The sequence below is a fragment of the Notolepis coatsorum genome, assembly GCF_963971535.1.
Source record: "Notolepis coatsorum genome assembly, chromosome: 5".
NCBI classification, from domain to species: domain Eukaryota; kingdom Metazoa; phylum Chordata; class Actinopteri; order Aulopiformes; family Paralepididae; genus Notolepis; species Notolepis coatsorum.
Window position 1 is genome coordinate 126,993,297 of NC_140169.1, and position 18,207 is coordinate 127,011,503.

General features: G+C 43.2%; 1 protein-coding gene across 1 annotated transcript in view; it reads right to left on the reverse strand.

Annotated features, from left to right (window-relative positions):
- LOC311229272 (5'-nucleotidase-like) overlaps nucleotides 1-17,941 on the reverse strand; it is a 26,626-nt gene extending 8,685 nt beyond the window's left edge. The window contains exons 1-4 of the mRNA XM_084315338.1: nucleotides 17,513-17,941; nucleotides 11,069-11,291; nucleotides 8,128-8,316; nucleotides 2,886-3,083 (exon numbers count right to left, since the gene is read on the reverse strand). Coding sequence (XP_084171464.1) covers nucleotides 2,886-3,083; nucleotides 8,128-8,316; nucleotides 11,069-11,291; nucleotides 17,513-17,842 — 940 coding nt within the window. The 5' untranslated portion in view covers nucleotides 17,843-17,941. The remainder of the gene's footprint in view (nucleotides 1-2,885; nucleotides 3,084-8,127; nucleotides 8,317-11,068; nucleotides 11,292-17,512) is intronic.
- Between the last annotated feature and the right edge of the window lie 266 nt (nucleotides 17,942-18,207).

The following is an 18,207-nucleotide window of genomic DNA, read 5'->3' on the forward strand; positions in this document are numbered from 1 at the left end:
GGTGTTCATTGTGTACTGGACCCTAGACTGGCTGAGAAACGCCCTTGTGTACTGACTCTGGACCGGAAGACAACTCTGAGTATTGAACAATCCCTTTTTTTGTACGAGAGCCTGATACGTGTTTTGATCCTGGACTGTTTTTGGATTACCCTATTGCCCATTGGACTTGTGCTGTTAAACAATAAATATCATTTATTTATTGAAATTGTGCTTGTGTGGACATTGAAATTGTTTGTCTATCAAAAAAAAATAAAAAAAATAAAATAATTTGTCTTATGCTCTGCCCTTATTTCTTGATCCTCCAATCACACTGCTAAGTTGTGATAAGATGAGGTAAAACAACATGTTTGGAGAGACCCAACAGCAGAGTTTAGATGAGGTAAAACAACATGTTTGGAGAGACCCAACAGCAGAGTTTAGATGAGGTGAAACAACATGTTTGGAGACCCAACAGCAGAGTTTAGATGAGGTGAAACAACATGTTTGGAGAGGACAAACAGCAGAGTTTAGATGAGGTGAAACAACATGTTTGGAGAGGCCCAACAGCAGAGTTTAGATGAGGTGAAACAACATGTTTGGAGAGGCCAAACAGCAGAGTTTAGATGAGGTGAAACAACATGTTTGGAGAGGCCAAACAAGTTTCCTGCAGAAACCACGTATCATAAATAAAATACTTTTGGGAATTTAGAAAAGCAGTTTGGTTTCTCCGTTTTTGCTGTTTGTTTGTGTGTGTGTGTGTGTGTGTGTGTGTGTGTGTGTGCGCGCGCGTGCGTGCATGCGTGCATGTGAGAGAGATTATTGTGTAGAGGGGGGTTGGGGGGCAAGGCTGTCCATGTTTTCATGTAACAGTTAAATATAGCCTAGACAAGACCAGTCCAAACACAGAAGTCACAGTAGTCGTACAAGTAGCAAATACACTATTATGAAGAGTCTACAGGAGCTATGAAAAGATTTTATTTGTTGTCGTTGAAAAGACATTGGCCAAACCTCACAAGATACTGTAAATGAAATTTTGTGTGTGTGTGCGTGTGCGTGTGTGTGTGTGTGTGTGTGCGTGCGTGCGCGCGCGCGTGTGTGTGTGTGTGTGTGAGTATAGTTTTACGGAAATGCTATTGTATCTGTTTTTGAAACATCATCTGTGTCAATATTGTATGTGTATTGTATTATTATTATTATTATTATTATTATTATTATTATTATTATTATTATTATTATTATTATTATTATTATTATTATTATTATTATTATTATTATTATTATTATTATTTACGATGAATGCTGCAGAGTCACACACGTAACTCCCAATAAGCTAATTGCACACTGTTAGTGTTTATGTCCTTAATGTACTCTGTATTTATGTGGACATAAATAAAGCATCTAAAATTGAAAACTATATTTAATGATCAGACAGATCACTGTGGTAAATTGCTGTGGAAAATGACTGAGTTCATGCAAAAACTACCTGCATTTCCTACCCTGCACCATATCTGTTTAAAACTGTTAAGCTAGTTTGCAGGACGTATGTAGGCTGTTACAAAAGTTTGTTTCATGTCACATCCATATGCGTTATGGATTGTTTGCCATGTTGCAATATGATGAACATGTATTTCAAATGTTGTGGGGTGTCTACACTCCCTAGGAGACACCATGAATATATTTAATAATGTTGTGGGGTGTCTACACTCCCTAGGAGACACCATGAATATATTTAATAATGTTGTGGGGTGTCTACTCTCCCTAGGAGATCCCATGAATATATTTAATAATGTTGTGGGGTGTCTACACTCCCTAGGAGACACCATGAATATATTTAATAATGTTGTGGGGTGTCTACACTCTCCCTAGGAGACACCATGAATATATTTAATAATGTTGTGGGGTGTCTACACTCCCTAGGAGACACCATGAATATATTTAATAATGTTGTGGGGTGTCTACACTCCCTAGGAGACACCATGAATATATTTAATAATGTTGTGGGGTGTCTACACTCTCCCTAGGAGATCCCATGAATATATTTAATAGTGTTGTGGGGTGTCTACACTCCCTAGGAGACACCATGAATATATTTAATAATGTTGTGGGGTGTCTACACTCCCTAGGAGACACCATGAATATATTTAATAATGTTGTGGGGTGTCTACACTCTCCCTAGGAGATCCCGTGAATATATTTAATACTGTTGTGGGGTGTCTACACTCCCTAGGAGATCCCATGAATATATTTAATAATGTTGTGGGGTGTCTACACTCCCTAGGAGATCCCATGAATATATTTAATAATGTTGTGGGGTGTCTACACTCCCTAGGAGACACCATGAATATATTTAATAATGTTGTGGGGTGTCTACACTCCCTAGGAGATCCCATGAATATATTTAATAATGTTGTGGGGTGTCTACACTCCCTAGGAGATCCCATGAATATATTTAATAATGTTGTGGGGTGTCTACACTCCCTAGGAGATCCCATGAATATATTTAATAATGTTGTGCGGTGTCTACACTCCCTAGGAGATCCCATGAATATATTTAATAATGTTGTGGGGTGTCTACACTCCCTAGGAGATCCCATGAATATATTTAATAATGTTGTGGGGTGTCTACACTCCCTAGGAGATCCCATGAATATATTTAATAATGTTGTGGGGTGTCTACACTCTCCCTAGGAGATCCCATGAATATGTATGTGAATGATTTCATTCATACTTAACCAGTGCATCTTCGGAGGCCTTTTTTAGGCATAAGGCTGGAATTGACCAAAACACAACGAACCAAACGAGCGAGAGACACTAAAATGAAATAAAATGAAATAAAAGGCTAAACCAAGGAGCTCCATGGAGCACAGCCTGGTTCACCCAGTTGGTTGCCATGTTGTTCCACTTACCCTCTGCTACCGAGCTGTCCAGCAGGATGGGATTGCCTGCGGCCTCAAGCACGGTGCCAGCTTCGTCAAAGGTCACCTTGAGGTAACCCAAATATTTCCCAAAGGCATAGGCCTGCACGACAGGGACGTCCCGCCCCTCCTCTGACCTGACCATGAAGGGATAGGACCCCGCCGGGACCTCAGAGGAGGGAGCCTTTCCTACGGAGACGCGGAGAGAAAACAATTGAAGTAAATCAGCATCTCCATCATCAAGCTGATAATAACCCTCTAGAAAACACCCTCATGTAAACAGTGTTAGGTCATTATACTGTAGAGGCTCTGGACCATTAAGGACAAGCAGTCTCTTGATGCATAGGCCTCTCTCTCTCTCTCTCTCTCTCTCTCTCTCTCTCTCTCTCTCTCTTTCAATGGAGATTGTAAAAACACAACTATATTTTTGACATATACTTATAGTTATATTAAACATCCAGAGAAAAAAGGCATGTTCGATATTCCAAATAAAACAAACAAGCAAACAAACAAACTGTTGACGTTCTGGTGTGCAATGCCTGGTTTCCTACTGAGCCTCTGCTCTTGAAGCCTTGTCTCATTTCCCATTCACTGACGTGTATAGAGATGGATACCCCTGGTTGCTAGTAGTAATTCAATAATGTACACAGTGATGACTGTACATGTGCAACGGATGGTATCGTGAAGCGCAGTCAAAAAGGGCTGGGGTGAGTAGCGGTGCTATGAGTTAAACTCACTCTCACATCCTCAAAACGACACATAAACCCATTACTTAGAAGTGAATTCACCTCTTGGTACAGCGGTCTGTGTTGCTGCCCGCGGTGTGGGAGACCGGGCTTCAACTCCCACTCGGGGCATCGAAGTTTGAGGTGACGTTGTCACAACCGTTACAATGGTGCCGATTGACCCGGATGCCTTGGGTGGAGTGGAGTGAGTTTGAGAGGGTGAGTGTAACAGATGGTACCGTGAAGCGCAGTCAAGAAGGGCTGGGGTGAGTAGCGGTGCTATGGGTTAAACTCACTCTCACATCCTCAAAAGACGCATAGACCCAGCACTTAGAAGTGAATTCACCTCTTGATATAGCGGTCTGTGTTGCTGCCCGCGGTGTGGGAGACCGGGGTTCAACTCCCACTCGGGGCATCGAAGTTTGAGGTGACGTTGTCACAACCGTTACACATGTACGTCCGGTTGCTAGTCATTCAATAAAGTACACAGAGATAACTGTACCTCGGGGGAACTAGTGAAGTGCAGCAATGCGTTTAGCTCACACAATTAGGTCTAACTGGTAAAGAAAGCTACAGTACCCAGTAGAGATCTAACAGAGAATAGTCTTGACACTGTCTTGAAAACACAAGTTAAAGAATTACGTCCATTTGAAGGCAGCACTTAACCGGAAATGTTTTCGTTAGAACGGTTTTAGCTAAATGTGTTTGTGAATAATAATTATAATAATAATAATAAACTTTATTTGTATGGACATAAAATAGACATAGGCATACAATGAGCAGAGAACTGACAAGATAAAAGCATAAAGTGCAGACATAAAATGAGTATAAAAAGACAATAATCATAAAATAGACAACATGCATACACTATGAATTAACAAGTTGTTAATACTGTATCCCAAGTTCAAGTTCAAGTTCTTTAATCCATTAGTATTAGTATTTGGGTGACTCTAGTGACCCAAACAACTGCCTCTTTGAACTGCTGCGGTCAGGCAAGCGCTACCGGAGTCTCATGGCCAGTACAGAGAGACTCAAGGAGCTTCTATCCCCAGGCCATCAGGATGCTCAATGACAATGACACTATGTAACACAACACAACCCATCATCTACACTCACTGTACACACTCACTTTAAACAAACACTCACCTTACCACTCACTTTAGACACTTTATATTTATCTATTATTAAAGAGATGTGCACTACATTCATACCTCATTTGCACCCTACCCTAAGTTTTACATTTTTTTTTTATCTTTTTCCCCCTCCTTTTTTCCGATTTTTCTCCCATCCCACTGTTAGTCGTTATGCCAATTACCAACCCCCTTCCTGGTTGTTGCGCACCCCCCCCCCCCCCCCTACTGTTGGTCCGGGAGGCGTGAACACTTAAGGTAACTAACTTGCGTTCAGCGTTTCGTTCAGCGTTTCTCTGATTGGCCACGACGCCCACGTGACCGCGCGCTAGCACGCCCCCTTATCCACGCGTGCCGCTCTGACTGTGTGTTGCAGCGTGCGGCAGAGTGTTCTCGCCTTCCTCAATTTATACGCATGGAAGTATTGACTACGCCGTAACGAATCATTAAAAAAATATACCGTTAACTGGAATATGTTGTGCCTTTACACATATGTTGGATTATGTAATTGGTTTGTCATGACAAACAAATAAAAAAATCGCGATTTACCCGGTGGCTACAACAACACACAGTGACTGCATGTAGTCACTGTGTGTTGTTGTAGCCACCTCCTCAGAGGCAGGAATACTAAGCTCCTCCTTAAGCTCCAGGAGAGAGGAGAGAGGCTGAAAACCCGCAGTTCTTGCCCGACTGATGGGAGCCGAATCCCGGATCCGATTTGTCTGATGAATACCCCCAAAACATGGAGGTCCCGAATCATCATCATTAGGTGGCTTCTTCGTTCCGAAGGTTGCCTATCACTCTCCAACCCATTCTGTCCCCACTTCTTCTCTCCAACTCCGTGACTCCGCCTCTCACTCCACTCCAATCACAGACATCGTCTACCCAGCCTCTTCTTGGTCTTCCACTTCCTCTCTTTCCATCCACCTTCCCCATCACCACCTTCTTGAACATCTCCCCGCTGGATCCTCTCAGAACATGCCCGCACAACTCCATCTTTCTCTTTTTCAACCTCTCCAGCAGCTGTCCTCCTTGCATATCCGCTCTTCTCAGTACCTCCTCATTCTTGATCCTATCCTTCCATGTTATCTTCAGCATCTTCCTCAGCATGCATGGAAGTATTGACTGCGCCGTAACGAATCATTAAAAAAAGATACCGTTAACTGGAATATGTTGTGTCTTTACACATATGTTGGATTATTAGTCACTGTGTGTTGTTGTAGCCACCGGGTAAATCGCGATTTTTTTATTTGTTTGTCATGACAAACCAATTACATAATCCAACATATGTGTAAAGGCACAACATATTCCAGTTAACGGTATATTTTTTTAATGATTCGTTACGGCGTAGTCAATACTTCCATGCGTATAAATTTGAGGAAGGCGAGAACACTTTGCCGCTCTGCCGCACGCTGCAACACACAGTCAGAGCGGTAGGCGTGGATAAGGGGCCGTGCTAGCGCGCGGTCACGTGGGTGTCGTGGCCAATCAGAGAAACGCTGAACGCAAGTTAGTTACCTTAAGTGTTCACGCGTCCGGGAGGCCGGAGACTGTCACATGTTTTCCTCCGACACATGTGCAGCCAGCCGGCAGCCAGCCTGGCAGCGCAGATTCTCACCGGGAGAGTGTAACGTGTGGAAGGTCACACTACCTTTCTCCAGATCCTACCCTCGCTGTGCAGGCGCCCCGACCGAACTGTAGGGGTCGCTGTCCACAACGCCCAGGACCCACCCACGGCTCCCCTCCCCCTAACTCAGCCAAACGAGTTAGTATAGCGATCAGCCCAAGCCAAGGCAATGCTGACTCTCCGGGAGTCGAGACCGCAGCCTCTTGCATTGGTGACGAGCACAATCTCCGCTACGCCACCTGACCGCCCCCCTACCCTAAGTTTTGTACCTCATCTCATTTCTGCATTGTAACCCTATGAAACACTGTAACCTTATGAATCAAAACACTGTAACCCTATGAATCAAAACACTGTAACCCTATGAATCAAAACACTAACCCTTGGCTGTTACAGGCTCCTTGGCTCTATGTCGCTTCAACACCACATACGCCCGGATCACAGTCACCTAGGCGATGCTTTAATACTGTATCCCTTTCGGTTATAGGGCCGACTAGTAGGATTTCAGTTTTGTCCTCATTTAATTTAAATTCTGTTTGTTTATTAAGAGTCTTAGTAAATTGAGTTAATCGCTGTACATTTCTGCTGAACCAAATCCTACAGCGATTAACTCAATTTACTAAGATAAAGGTAAATGCATTACTGAGACTTTTGTCAGTGTTTTCATGTTGATGAGTGGGTTCATTTATATTTTGCATTAGTTCAGAGCTGTCTAGTAGGTTGATAAGCTTAATAGCTTTGGGGTCGTTCTTCTTATTAATATGAATATTTAGATCTTCATGTAGGATTAATCTTTCACATCCAATGATACCAATTAGCAAAGATTAGCTCTAAGAATTCCTGTAGACAATGCACAGATGCGATTTCTCAAAAATGCAACCCCCATTCTTGTAGCAAACTGAGCAGCTCCAGTGGAGCAGTTGGGGTTTCGGTGACTTGCTTGACGTGGAGCGTGTTAATCGTTCACTTTTCTCATTGCAGATTTCCCTGACGGTCTGGGAGGTTTGAACCGGCAATGTTCTGGTTACAAGCTTGCTTCTCTCACATTCGCTTCATTGAAGAGAATAACTTGTTTAAGTCATACGTTCGATTAAAGCAGCAATATTGTGTAAGCTCGCTGTTTTGGACCATGTTGTGCTTTTCATAGTTTCCATGGTGCTGAGGTGAAGAACCAAAGGCACCAATTACAGTGCTTTTCTGCCCTACTCCCTCCTGTATAATTATAGCACTGTGGCAGGGTGTCTACTATGACGGGGTGTTTATCCTGGAACTAGACACAGACAGGAAGCCTCAATCTTTCCTTTCCTCCAGATACAGCAGGGGTCATCTCAGGCTCATGGAAACACCCTGGTGCCCACGTCCTCTTGAGAACATGGTATCGTTCCTGAAGCGTCTGCCTCATCAGATCAACTCAATCTCAGTGGCAGAAAAAAGTTCTTTTAGCGTTTTTATAAATTTTTGACTGACGTTTTGGCACACGAGCCAAGACAGTTCTACCAGTATTAAGGGTGGTTAAGGGTGGAAGTTAAGATCTTCTTTGAGGAAAAAGGTAGAGAAAATACGCAGCTGCTTCATCCAACACTTGACACATTCAACTCATACAAAACGCAGCGGCCCACCTGATCTCGAATCTACCAAAGTCAGCCCATGTTACCCCACTTCTCAGAGAGCTGCACTGGCATATATTTAAAAAAAATCCCTGATTGGGCCTTTAAGAAACATTAGAAGAATATGAAATTAGACAAAACACTTACCTGTATAAAGGAATGTGTTGCTATGACCCCCGATGACAACATCTATTCCCCTGACCTTCCTGGCTATCTCTTTGTCCACAGTGAAACCTGAGTGGCCCAGGGCGATGATCTTATTGATACCCAGGGTGAGCAGCTTGTCAACGTGGAGCTGCAGGGCACTGACCTCATCTTCGAACTCTAGGTGTGGTCCTAGAATAGAATAGAATAGATCTTTATTGTCATTGTTACAGTTGTTACAACGAAATTTAAAATGCAGCCCTAGGTGCTAGTAAACAGGGGGGTGTAAAAGATAATTGCACTATCCCTTAATGTTGTGTGTGCGTGTGCGTGGGGGGGGGGGGGGGGGGGGTGCAAGGGAGACTGTTGTTTAGTAGAGGTTAGTGAAAGGGGTTTTCAATCATTACCAACACATTTGTGCATGTGTGTGTTCCTGACTTCTTTTTTTTTATCCACTTTTTCTCCCATTTTCTATATTTTTCTCCCATCCCAATTTCGTATCATCCAATTCAACCCTCCCCTGTCACGAACGCTGTTTCTTGCCTCCCACAAGCCGGCTGCAATGTGGACTAATCATACATAGCACAAGTCCCCTCCGGTACTTGAGGTAACAGCAGTCGCATCTTTTCACCTGCGCAGCTCGATCTCTCAGTGGCGAGGAGTAACGCGTGGGAGGCTCACGCTGCCCCCGACACTTCCTGATTCTACTGCGCAGGCGCACCAACCGACCTGTAGGAGTCGCTGTCCACAACGCCCGATCCCCACCCATCAGTTTCCCACCCCCTAATACGGCCAATGTGTATTAGTATGAACGACCAGCTAAACTGAAAGCAATGTGGAGCGCTGGGCTCGAACAGGCGAGCCCAGCGTTTCTGCATTTGTGGCGAGCGCCTTGCCCACTACGCCACGTAGCCGCCGTGTGTTCCTGACTTCTAAACACATAACTAAACATATACTGTAACTAAACACATGATAATTTTTCTGTCACTTCTTCTTCATCAGACCGGCACTACTGAACCAGTCGCCTGAATTTTGATCACGCCATGTCTTTGGGGGAAACCAACTCAGGGAATAAACAGGGATTAGACGCCATTTGTTCATAAGCAACTTGTAAACCGATCATTCATTGTCATGTATTATGCGCTTTTATCCATCTGCATAGTTATATCCAGAACGTAAGTAAAGGTAAGTATTTATATCGTAATGTTTAGAATTGCGATAAGCATCGGTAACTATAATTGTCAGGATAATGATTATAATTTATCCCGTATATCCTGGCTTCGCCATCTACATGCCACTTGTCTAATTATGCTTTCTTGTCATCCCATTCAGATCCATACAAATTGGAAAAGCAAACCCCCCACCCTCCCAACCCTCAGGCCACATTGCATCCTAGCTCGATCGCCCTTTTAGGGGATCGGGGAAGAACTTTTCACAGGGATTCCCTATTGGCTCTGGATATCTGGGTTTTCACTACGGAATGGGGTCTCTTTTCCATAAATTACATACAACATCTACTCCTATTGGGCAAGCGCTCAGCTCCCCACCAAGGCCTATCTTTTCCCCCTCCGGAGGCCGCTCCATTGGGAGGCTGGTTGTAGGCTGGTCCCCCTTTCAGACGGGGCTCTTGTGAAAGGTCCCCTTCCCTCATCTAATCCCCGCCGAGCGCACCTGCCCAGGAGCGTGCGGAGCATGCATCCTCCCCAAGCCGCCTGCATCAGGCTGTTGCATCGTTGCTAATAAACTATAGATTTCGATGTAATTAGTTTGTGTCTGTTGTCATAGTAAGAGTTGAACCTGTTGGTGTATAGGCTATATAGTGTATTTCAATATAAGTTTAATTGATTAATGATATATTCGAATGAATGCAGGTTTATATCATACAAAGGTCTGTCCCATTGTATACCATTAAAACAGATATGTAACAAATAAGAAATGCAAATTCCACAGAAGGCATTAAATAATAATTATTTTCAATCATTTCACAATAATTGCATAATTGTGTTTGAATATCTGAGTAATTAAAGTAATTATACATTTGTCCAAAATAGCTGGTTCAGATATGATTAATCCAGCTGCCCTGTGATCAGATGAATCCATATTATTAATTTTTCCGACACCAAATGCGTAATTTCTTATCGTACAAATATTGTCATATTTATTTTAATTATTTATTTTATTATTTATAATTATGATTAAGTAATTAATTCCAAGGAGGCCTGTAGCGTTGGCATGAAGGAATCACTATGAGAACACAGTCTGTCAAGTTAATACATTTTTCAATTAGTCAATCAATCATAAGTGTGCTCCTCAGCACTCTTAAATCTGCTCTCAGCCACGGTGAAATCCTTTTGGGGAACATTTGGGGAATCGCGCTACCAGCCCTAATATGTCTTAAATGGGCAGAAATCTGCCTAAGAGGACATTTTTGCTCGTAAATCCGTTCGGGAATGAAACCCATTAACGTTTATTCTTATCTTATTCTTATTAAGGGTAGGTTAGGGATAGTGTCCCAAATTGAACGCGTGTGAGTGTGTGTGTCCCTTACCAAGAAAGTAGCATGGTAGTTTGATGAATTATATGAATCATTTACCAATATGTTGCCATGGTAAAAGTCATGTATCACCATAGTACCAATTTTGTACTTAAATAATACCATGGTATAATCTAATTTAAGCCATGATACTGATGGCAATATCATTGTCTTTACATAATTTCTAGTGACCAAAGAATTATGGAAATACCATGATACTTTTTTGGAAATACCATAATACTTTTTTTGAAATACCATGATACTTATTTGGAAATACCATAATACTTTTTTGGAAATACCATAATACTTTTATAGAAATACCATAATACTTTTATAGAAATACCATGATACTTTTGTGGAAATACCATAATACATTTTCACAAGGGGTGTGTGGGAGAGAGGGAGGGTTACCTGACTGTGACAGATCAGGAGTTTCCTTTGATGTATAGCCCACCACACCCACCCTCTCAGAGTCGATATTAAATATCTTATAGGGTAGGTAAAGGCCAGTAATCGTTGGGGCTAATGTGTTGTCAGGCTTGATATTTGCACTGAGAACCGTGCAGTTCACTTCCTGTAAGAATGGCTTGATCAGTCCGTCCACTCCATTGTCAAACTCATGATTCCCTAAGGCCTGAAACAGAAGAAACAGAGACACATTTTATCAGCAGCATATGCTTAGGCATTATTATTATTATTATTATTATTATTATTATTATTATTATTATTATTATTATTATTATTATTATTATTATTATTATTATTATTATTATTAATAATAATAATAATACTACTACTAATAATAATAATAATAATAATAATAATAATAATAATAATAATAATAATAATAATAATAATAATAATAATCAAATGAATCATGCTCCTCTTTCTTTGGAAAAAAATATCTTTGAGATGTGTGCCAATTGAGTGAAGATAAATTAATCCATGCTGCTTCATGGCGGAGCGCATAAACTGATAAAGAAATGCTAATAACAAGAATGTGAAAAACGTTTAATATTGGAGCCAATTGGTCACAACTCCTAATTCAGACAAATCCTACGAGCATGATATACATTCCAATGTCTAGGGATGGGTGCTGAAACCCAGTATCAAATGGGCCCAGGGGCTAAATTATTGAAGTTTTAATTGATCTAATTTGCAATAAGATTGACATTTGTCTATGACTATGAAGATCTGGGGGCCAGCTCTCTCTGCCTCTCTCTCTCACACACACGCACACACTAGGGCTGAACGATTAATCGATTTTAAATCGAAATCGCGATTTTAAATGATGCAATTAGCAAATAGCAAAATAAATATATATATTGCTGATTATTATTCTTTTTACATTTTTTTAAATTTTTTAACCAGGAAGTCCCATTGAGATACAAGATCTCCTTTGCAAGTTGTTGTTATTGTTGTAGGAACGGTTTGGGAGAGGGAGGTAAGGGGTTTTAGATTGTGTGTTGTGAAGTTTAGACTTCAGAGAGGGAGAGTAAAGTACAGAAAAAAAGGTACCGTTAGGAACCGTATCGATTCCCAGGGGGGGGATAGAGTACCGTTTACCTCCACCATCTGTTCTCTCCCCTCCGGGTAGGATTGCATCCAGCTCACTGATAGACTATCAAAATCAATTGCTTTTAGTTTGTCAATCAGAATGGAGTGATTGACAGTGTCGAAGGCCTATTGTAGGTCCACCATGCCGCAGTATTTGCCCGCGTCCACCTCTTGTTTGATGTGGTCGTTCAAATAGAGAAGGCATGTGTTAGTGGAGTGGGATGTTCTGAAGCCAGATTGGAATTCGTAGATTCGATTTTTTTCCACAAGGTACTTTTCGACCTGTTCGTAGACTATTTTTTCCATGACTTTTGCGATAGAGTGAAGAATAGAAACAGGGCGGTAGTTGCCTGGGTCTAATTTGCTGCCCTTTTTGTGCAGGGGGGTCACTCGCAATTTTGAAGAGCTTGGGGACGTGTCCCTGTTTTATGGAGAGGTTTATTATGTGTGTGATGACTGGGGTGATGGCGGTTGCTGAGTCTCTGAGGAATTTGGAGGGGATGTAGTCATTGTAAACGTGCTATATAAATAAAGCTGACTTTACTTGACTTGACTTGACATGACACATCCCCTTTACAATGTGGAACACCCTACCCACAGCCGTAAAATAATGTGAATCCCTACTCTCCTTAAAAACCGCTCTCAAAGAGCACCTACGGCAGGCTGCAATTCGAAACTGGCCCCGGTAAATGTCCAATGTTTGTGTATGTCATAAATGTCATGATGAATTGAAAACACCCCTCCCAGCACTGTCACTCTCCTCTTTTGAATATCATGCAGTATCTGTCTCTAATCCTTTCAATCTCACCATTGTTACACTCTACCGCCCTCCAGGTCCACTCGATCACCTCACAGATGAGCTGGACATGCTTCTAAGCTCCTTACCGGAAGATGGTACCCCTCTCCTTCTATTGGGCGACTTTAACCTGCCTGACTCATCTCAGTCAGTCATAGTAGTCTCCCTCCTACAATCATTTGACCTGACTCCCACTGCCATGCCTCCCACCCACAAAGCAGGCAACTCCTTGGATCTCATATTTTCCCGTAACTCCAGCATTAACACCACGGTAACTCCCCTACATGTATCTGACCATTCCTTCATATCCTTCTCACTAACTCTCATGCTTAACCGAAAGGTCTTCACCCCAACTCAAACCGTCTCACTCAGACGCAACCTGCCCTCCCTATCCCCCTCCACCCTCTCCTCTGACATACTATCCGCTCTACCTTTGAGTGACACCTTCTCTGCTCTCTCCACAGAGATGGCAACCTCCACCCTCCTCTCAGCCCTTGCAACCTCCTTCGACAAGCTCTGTCCCCTCGTTGAGAAACCTGCCCGCCGTTCCCCACCCAGTCCATGGCTGACAGATCCAGTGAGAGAACAAAGACAGGTCCTGAGAGCAGCTGAAAGGAAGTATAGAAAGTCACGCCTCACTGCTGACATCGACACATATCACAACCTCTTGTTAACATTCTCCAAAACCATTACTAATGCCAAAGCTTCTTTCTTTCACCATAGGATCGAGGCCTCTGCCAAGAATCTTCGCAAACTGCATGCTACCATGTCCTCCCTCCTCACTCCCCCCCCACCCCCCCCTCCCTCATCTCTCTCTGCCGAAGACTTTGCGATCTTCTTTGAGGAAAAAGTGGAGAACATCCGCAGCTCCTTCTCCCAACCCCCACCCATTCCAAATGCTGAATCGAGAACCTCATCCTTCACTCTGTCATCTTTCTCTCCCATTACAGAAGCCGAGACCCTGACACTGGTAACGTCGAACCGTCCGACTACATGCCAGCTGGACCGGCTACCTTCCCCACTCCTCCAGACCATAGCACCAGACATCCTCCCATTCCTAACTGCAACCATCAACTCCTCACTCAACTCGGGGGTGGTCCCCACCTCCCTAAAACAAGCCAGAGTCACGCCCCTCATAAAAAAAACATCCCTGAACCCTACCGTCATAGGCAACTACCGTCCTGTCTCTCTTCTCTCCTTCCTTTCTAAAACACTTGAACGTGCTGTATCCAACCAACTTACTGCTTATCTCTTACAGAATGACCTCCTAGACCCTAATCAGTCAGGCTTCAGGACTGGTCACTCCACAGAGACAGCCCTCATTGCGGTCACAGAGGCACTTCACTTAGCAAAAGCGAAAGGCCTCTCCTCTGTCCTGATTCTCCTAGATCTATCTGCAGCCTTCGACACAGTCAACCACCAGATCCTCCTCGCGGCCCTCGCAGGAATGGGAGTGGCTGGCTCTGCGCTGACATGGTTGTCATCATACCTCAATGACCGCTCCTACCAAGTGTCATGGAGAGGGACCCTGTCGGCCACCCGCCCCCTGCGGACGGGTGTCCCCCAGGGCTCGGTTTTAGGACCCCTTCTCTTCTCCCTCTACACTAAATCACTGGGTAACATTATCACGTCTCATGGCTTCTCCTACCACTGTTATGCCAACGATACTCAACTCTTCCTCTCCTTCCCTCCCTCAGATATCCACGTCTCTGAGCGGATCTCGGCCTGTCTGTCCGACATCTCTGCCTGGATGACGACCAACCACCTCAAACTGAACCTAAGCAAAACAGAATTGCTCCACCTGCCGGCCAAATCCTCCCCCCTGATCGACCTTTCCATCACAGTCGAGAATGCAGCTGTGACCGCGTCCCCGACCGCCAAGAACCTTGGTGTTGTCCTCGACGACCAGTTGAACTTCTCTGCTCACATCGCAGCGACAACCAGAACCTGCCGATTCCTCCTGAGCAACGTCAGAAGGATCCGCCCCTTCCTGACAAAAGAAGCCACCCAACTCCTCGTCCAATCAACAGTCATCTCCCGCCTCGACTACTGCAATGCACTGCTCGCTGGCCTCCCGGCCACTGCCACTAAGCCTCTTCAACTCATTCAGAATGCAGCGGCCCGCCTGATCTCAAACCTACCGAAGTCGGCCCATGTCACCCCACTTCTTAGGGACCTGCACTGGCTCCCCATTGCTGCACGAATCCGCTTCAAGGCCCTCGACCTAGCATACCGTGCGGCAAAGGGAACTGCTCCCGCCTACCTCCGGTCAATGGTCTCTAACTACACACCCTCAAGACCCCTACGCTCTGCATCTTCTGGCCGCCTCAGACCTACTCCTATCCAAGCTCCGGGAGGGTCATCAAAGAGAAGTCGCCTATTCTCAATCCTTGCCCCACAATGGTGGAATGAACTACCCACCCCAGTTAGGACAGCCGAAACACGTCCAATCTTTCGCCGTCGACTAAAGACGCACTTCTTCAACCATTATCTGAATAAAAAAATGAAAAGAAAAAAAAAGAATTATCTAACCCTAACTAACCATACTGTCATGCACTTGTCCTAATAAACTAACCTACACTGTAGCACTCAACACTTTGATGAACATTGTTACTCAGCTGATAGAGTTGTGCCCTTCCTGATGGCTTGTCGTACAGAACTTGTAAGTCGCTTTGGATAAAAGCGTCAGCTAAATGACTAAATGTAATGTAAATGTAAATGTAATAACAAGAATGTGAAAAACTTTTAATATTGGAGCCAATTGGTCACAACTCCTAATTCAGACAAATCCTACGAGCATGATATACATTCCAATGTCTAGGGATGGGTGCTGAAACCCAGTATCAAATGGGCCCAGGGGCTAAATTATTGAAGTTTTAATTGATCTAATTTGCAATAAGATTGACGTTTGTCTATGACTATGATGCAGAAGATCTGGGGGCCAGCTCTCTCTGCCTCTCTCTCTCACACACACGCACACACTAGGGCTGAACGATTAATCGATTTTAAATCGAAATCGCGATTTTAAATGATGCAATTAGCAAATAGCAAAATAAATATATATATTGCTGATTATTATTCTTTTTACATTTTTTTAAATTTTTTAACCAGGAAGTCCCATTGAGATACAAGATCTCCTTTGCAAGTTGTTGTTATTGTTGTAGGAACGGTTTGGGAGAGGGAGGTAAGGGGTTTTAGATTGTGTGTTGTGAAGTTTAGACTTCAGAGAGGGAGAGTAAAGTACAGAAAAAAAGGTACCGTTAGGAACCGTATCGATTCCCAGGGGGGGGATAGAGTACCGTTTACCTCCACCATCTGTTCTCTCCCCTCCGGGTAGGATTGCATCCAGCTCACTGATAGACTATCAAAATCAATTGCTTTTAGTTTGTCAATCAGAATGGAGTGATTGACAGTGTCGAAGGCCTATTGTAGGTCCACCATGCCGCAGTATTTGCCCGCGTCCACCTCTTGTTTGGTGTGGTCGTTCAAATAGAGAAGGCATGTGTCAGTGGAGTGGGATGTTCTGAAGCCAGATTGGAATTCGTAGATTCGATTTTTTTCCACAAGGTACTTTTCGACCTGTTCGTAGACTATTTTTTCCATGACTTTTGCGATAGAGTGAAGAATAGAAACAGGGCGGTAGTTGCCTGGGTCTAATTTGCTGCCCTTTTTGTGCAGGGGGGTCACTCGCAATTTTGAAGAGCTTGGGGACGTGTCCCTGTTTTATGGAGAGGTTTATTATGTGTGTGATGACTGGGGTGATGGCGGTTGCTGAGTCTCTGAGGAATTTGGAGGGGATGTAGTCATTGTAAACGTGCTATATAAATAAAGCTGACTTTACTTGACTTGACACATCCCCTTTACAATGTGGAACACCCTACCCACAGCCGTAAAATAATGTGAATCCCTACTCTCCTTAAAAACCGCTCTCAAAGAGCACCTACGGCAGGCTGCAATTCGAAACTGGCCCCGGTAAATGTCCAATGTTTGTGTATGTCATAAATGTCATGATGAATTGAAAATGGGGGACCCTGATCATGTAAACAAGACGAAAGGCATGTCTGCATCCCCTTAAACAAATTGTAATAAAGTAAACGTATTATGGGTATTTTATTATAAGCAGTTTACCAAAAGGCTGAACTTTATGAACTAGCCTACAATGAATAGACTATAATGAGAACATCTGCCACATCTAGGCCTACATCTCAACAAGTTAAAAACAACGTTGTAATTGAAAACTGTATTGTTAAATTAGATTAATATAATACATTGATGATCTGTATAAGTGCTCTTGTTTACTTGATTTTGAGGTTATAAATAGCTGATTGATTGATTGATTGATTGATTGGTTGAAAAGTTTATTAACAGATTGCAGAAAGGGTACAGTACAGAGTACAGTACAGCTCAATACATACAATTGTTAAGAGGATGCAGCTTAGCTTAAGAGAGCTATAACCCAATCATATCGTCTACATTCGATTATTGATTACTTGCCTACTTACCATTGCATCGTACCCGAGTTTATTCATGAAATGTGCAGCTTCAGCACCCTTGTAGTAATTGAACCAAACGGAACCCTGAAACTGATCGCCCGCGTCCAAGAGCATCACATTTTTCTCTTGACTTCGGATCTCCTTTATTTTAGAAAACCTCCTGGCCACTCCAGCGAAACAGTTCCCCTTGGTGCATTTGATAGAGTTTATGTCTGTTTCTTCAACCCGCGCATGGACATCATTGGTATGCAGAAGTACGAGGTCCCAAGCTGCCGAGCTTCCAAAGATGCTAAAATAGAAGCAAAACAACATCGACTTTACCAAATGTGCTTCTTTCATCTTCTCGTCTGAGAGTACAGTATGTACACAAGCTAAACTTTGGACGCGCGACTTAAGGATCTTGAACGCGTTTAGCTTTTTTTTCCTTTTTAAATTGACCCCCCCCACATGCACACAGTCACACACATAGTCGAGCACTCTCAACACTATTCTAATTTACATCCTTGGGAGGCGTGGTGGGGGCGAAGTTAACAGACGCACAACAAAATACAAACTGGGAGGAGAGAGAGAAACTGTAAGAGAGAGGGGGCGAGAGATAGCATAATTCATTATATTCACTGTAAAAAAAAAAAAAAAAAAAAAAAAGGCTTTCATCAAGCATCTTAATCCAGTTCGGCATGGTTGTACGCAACCCACATATTTCT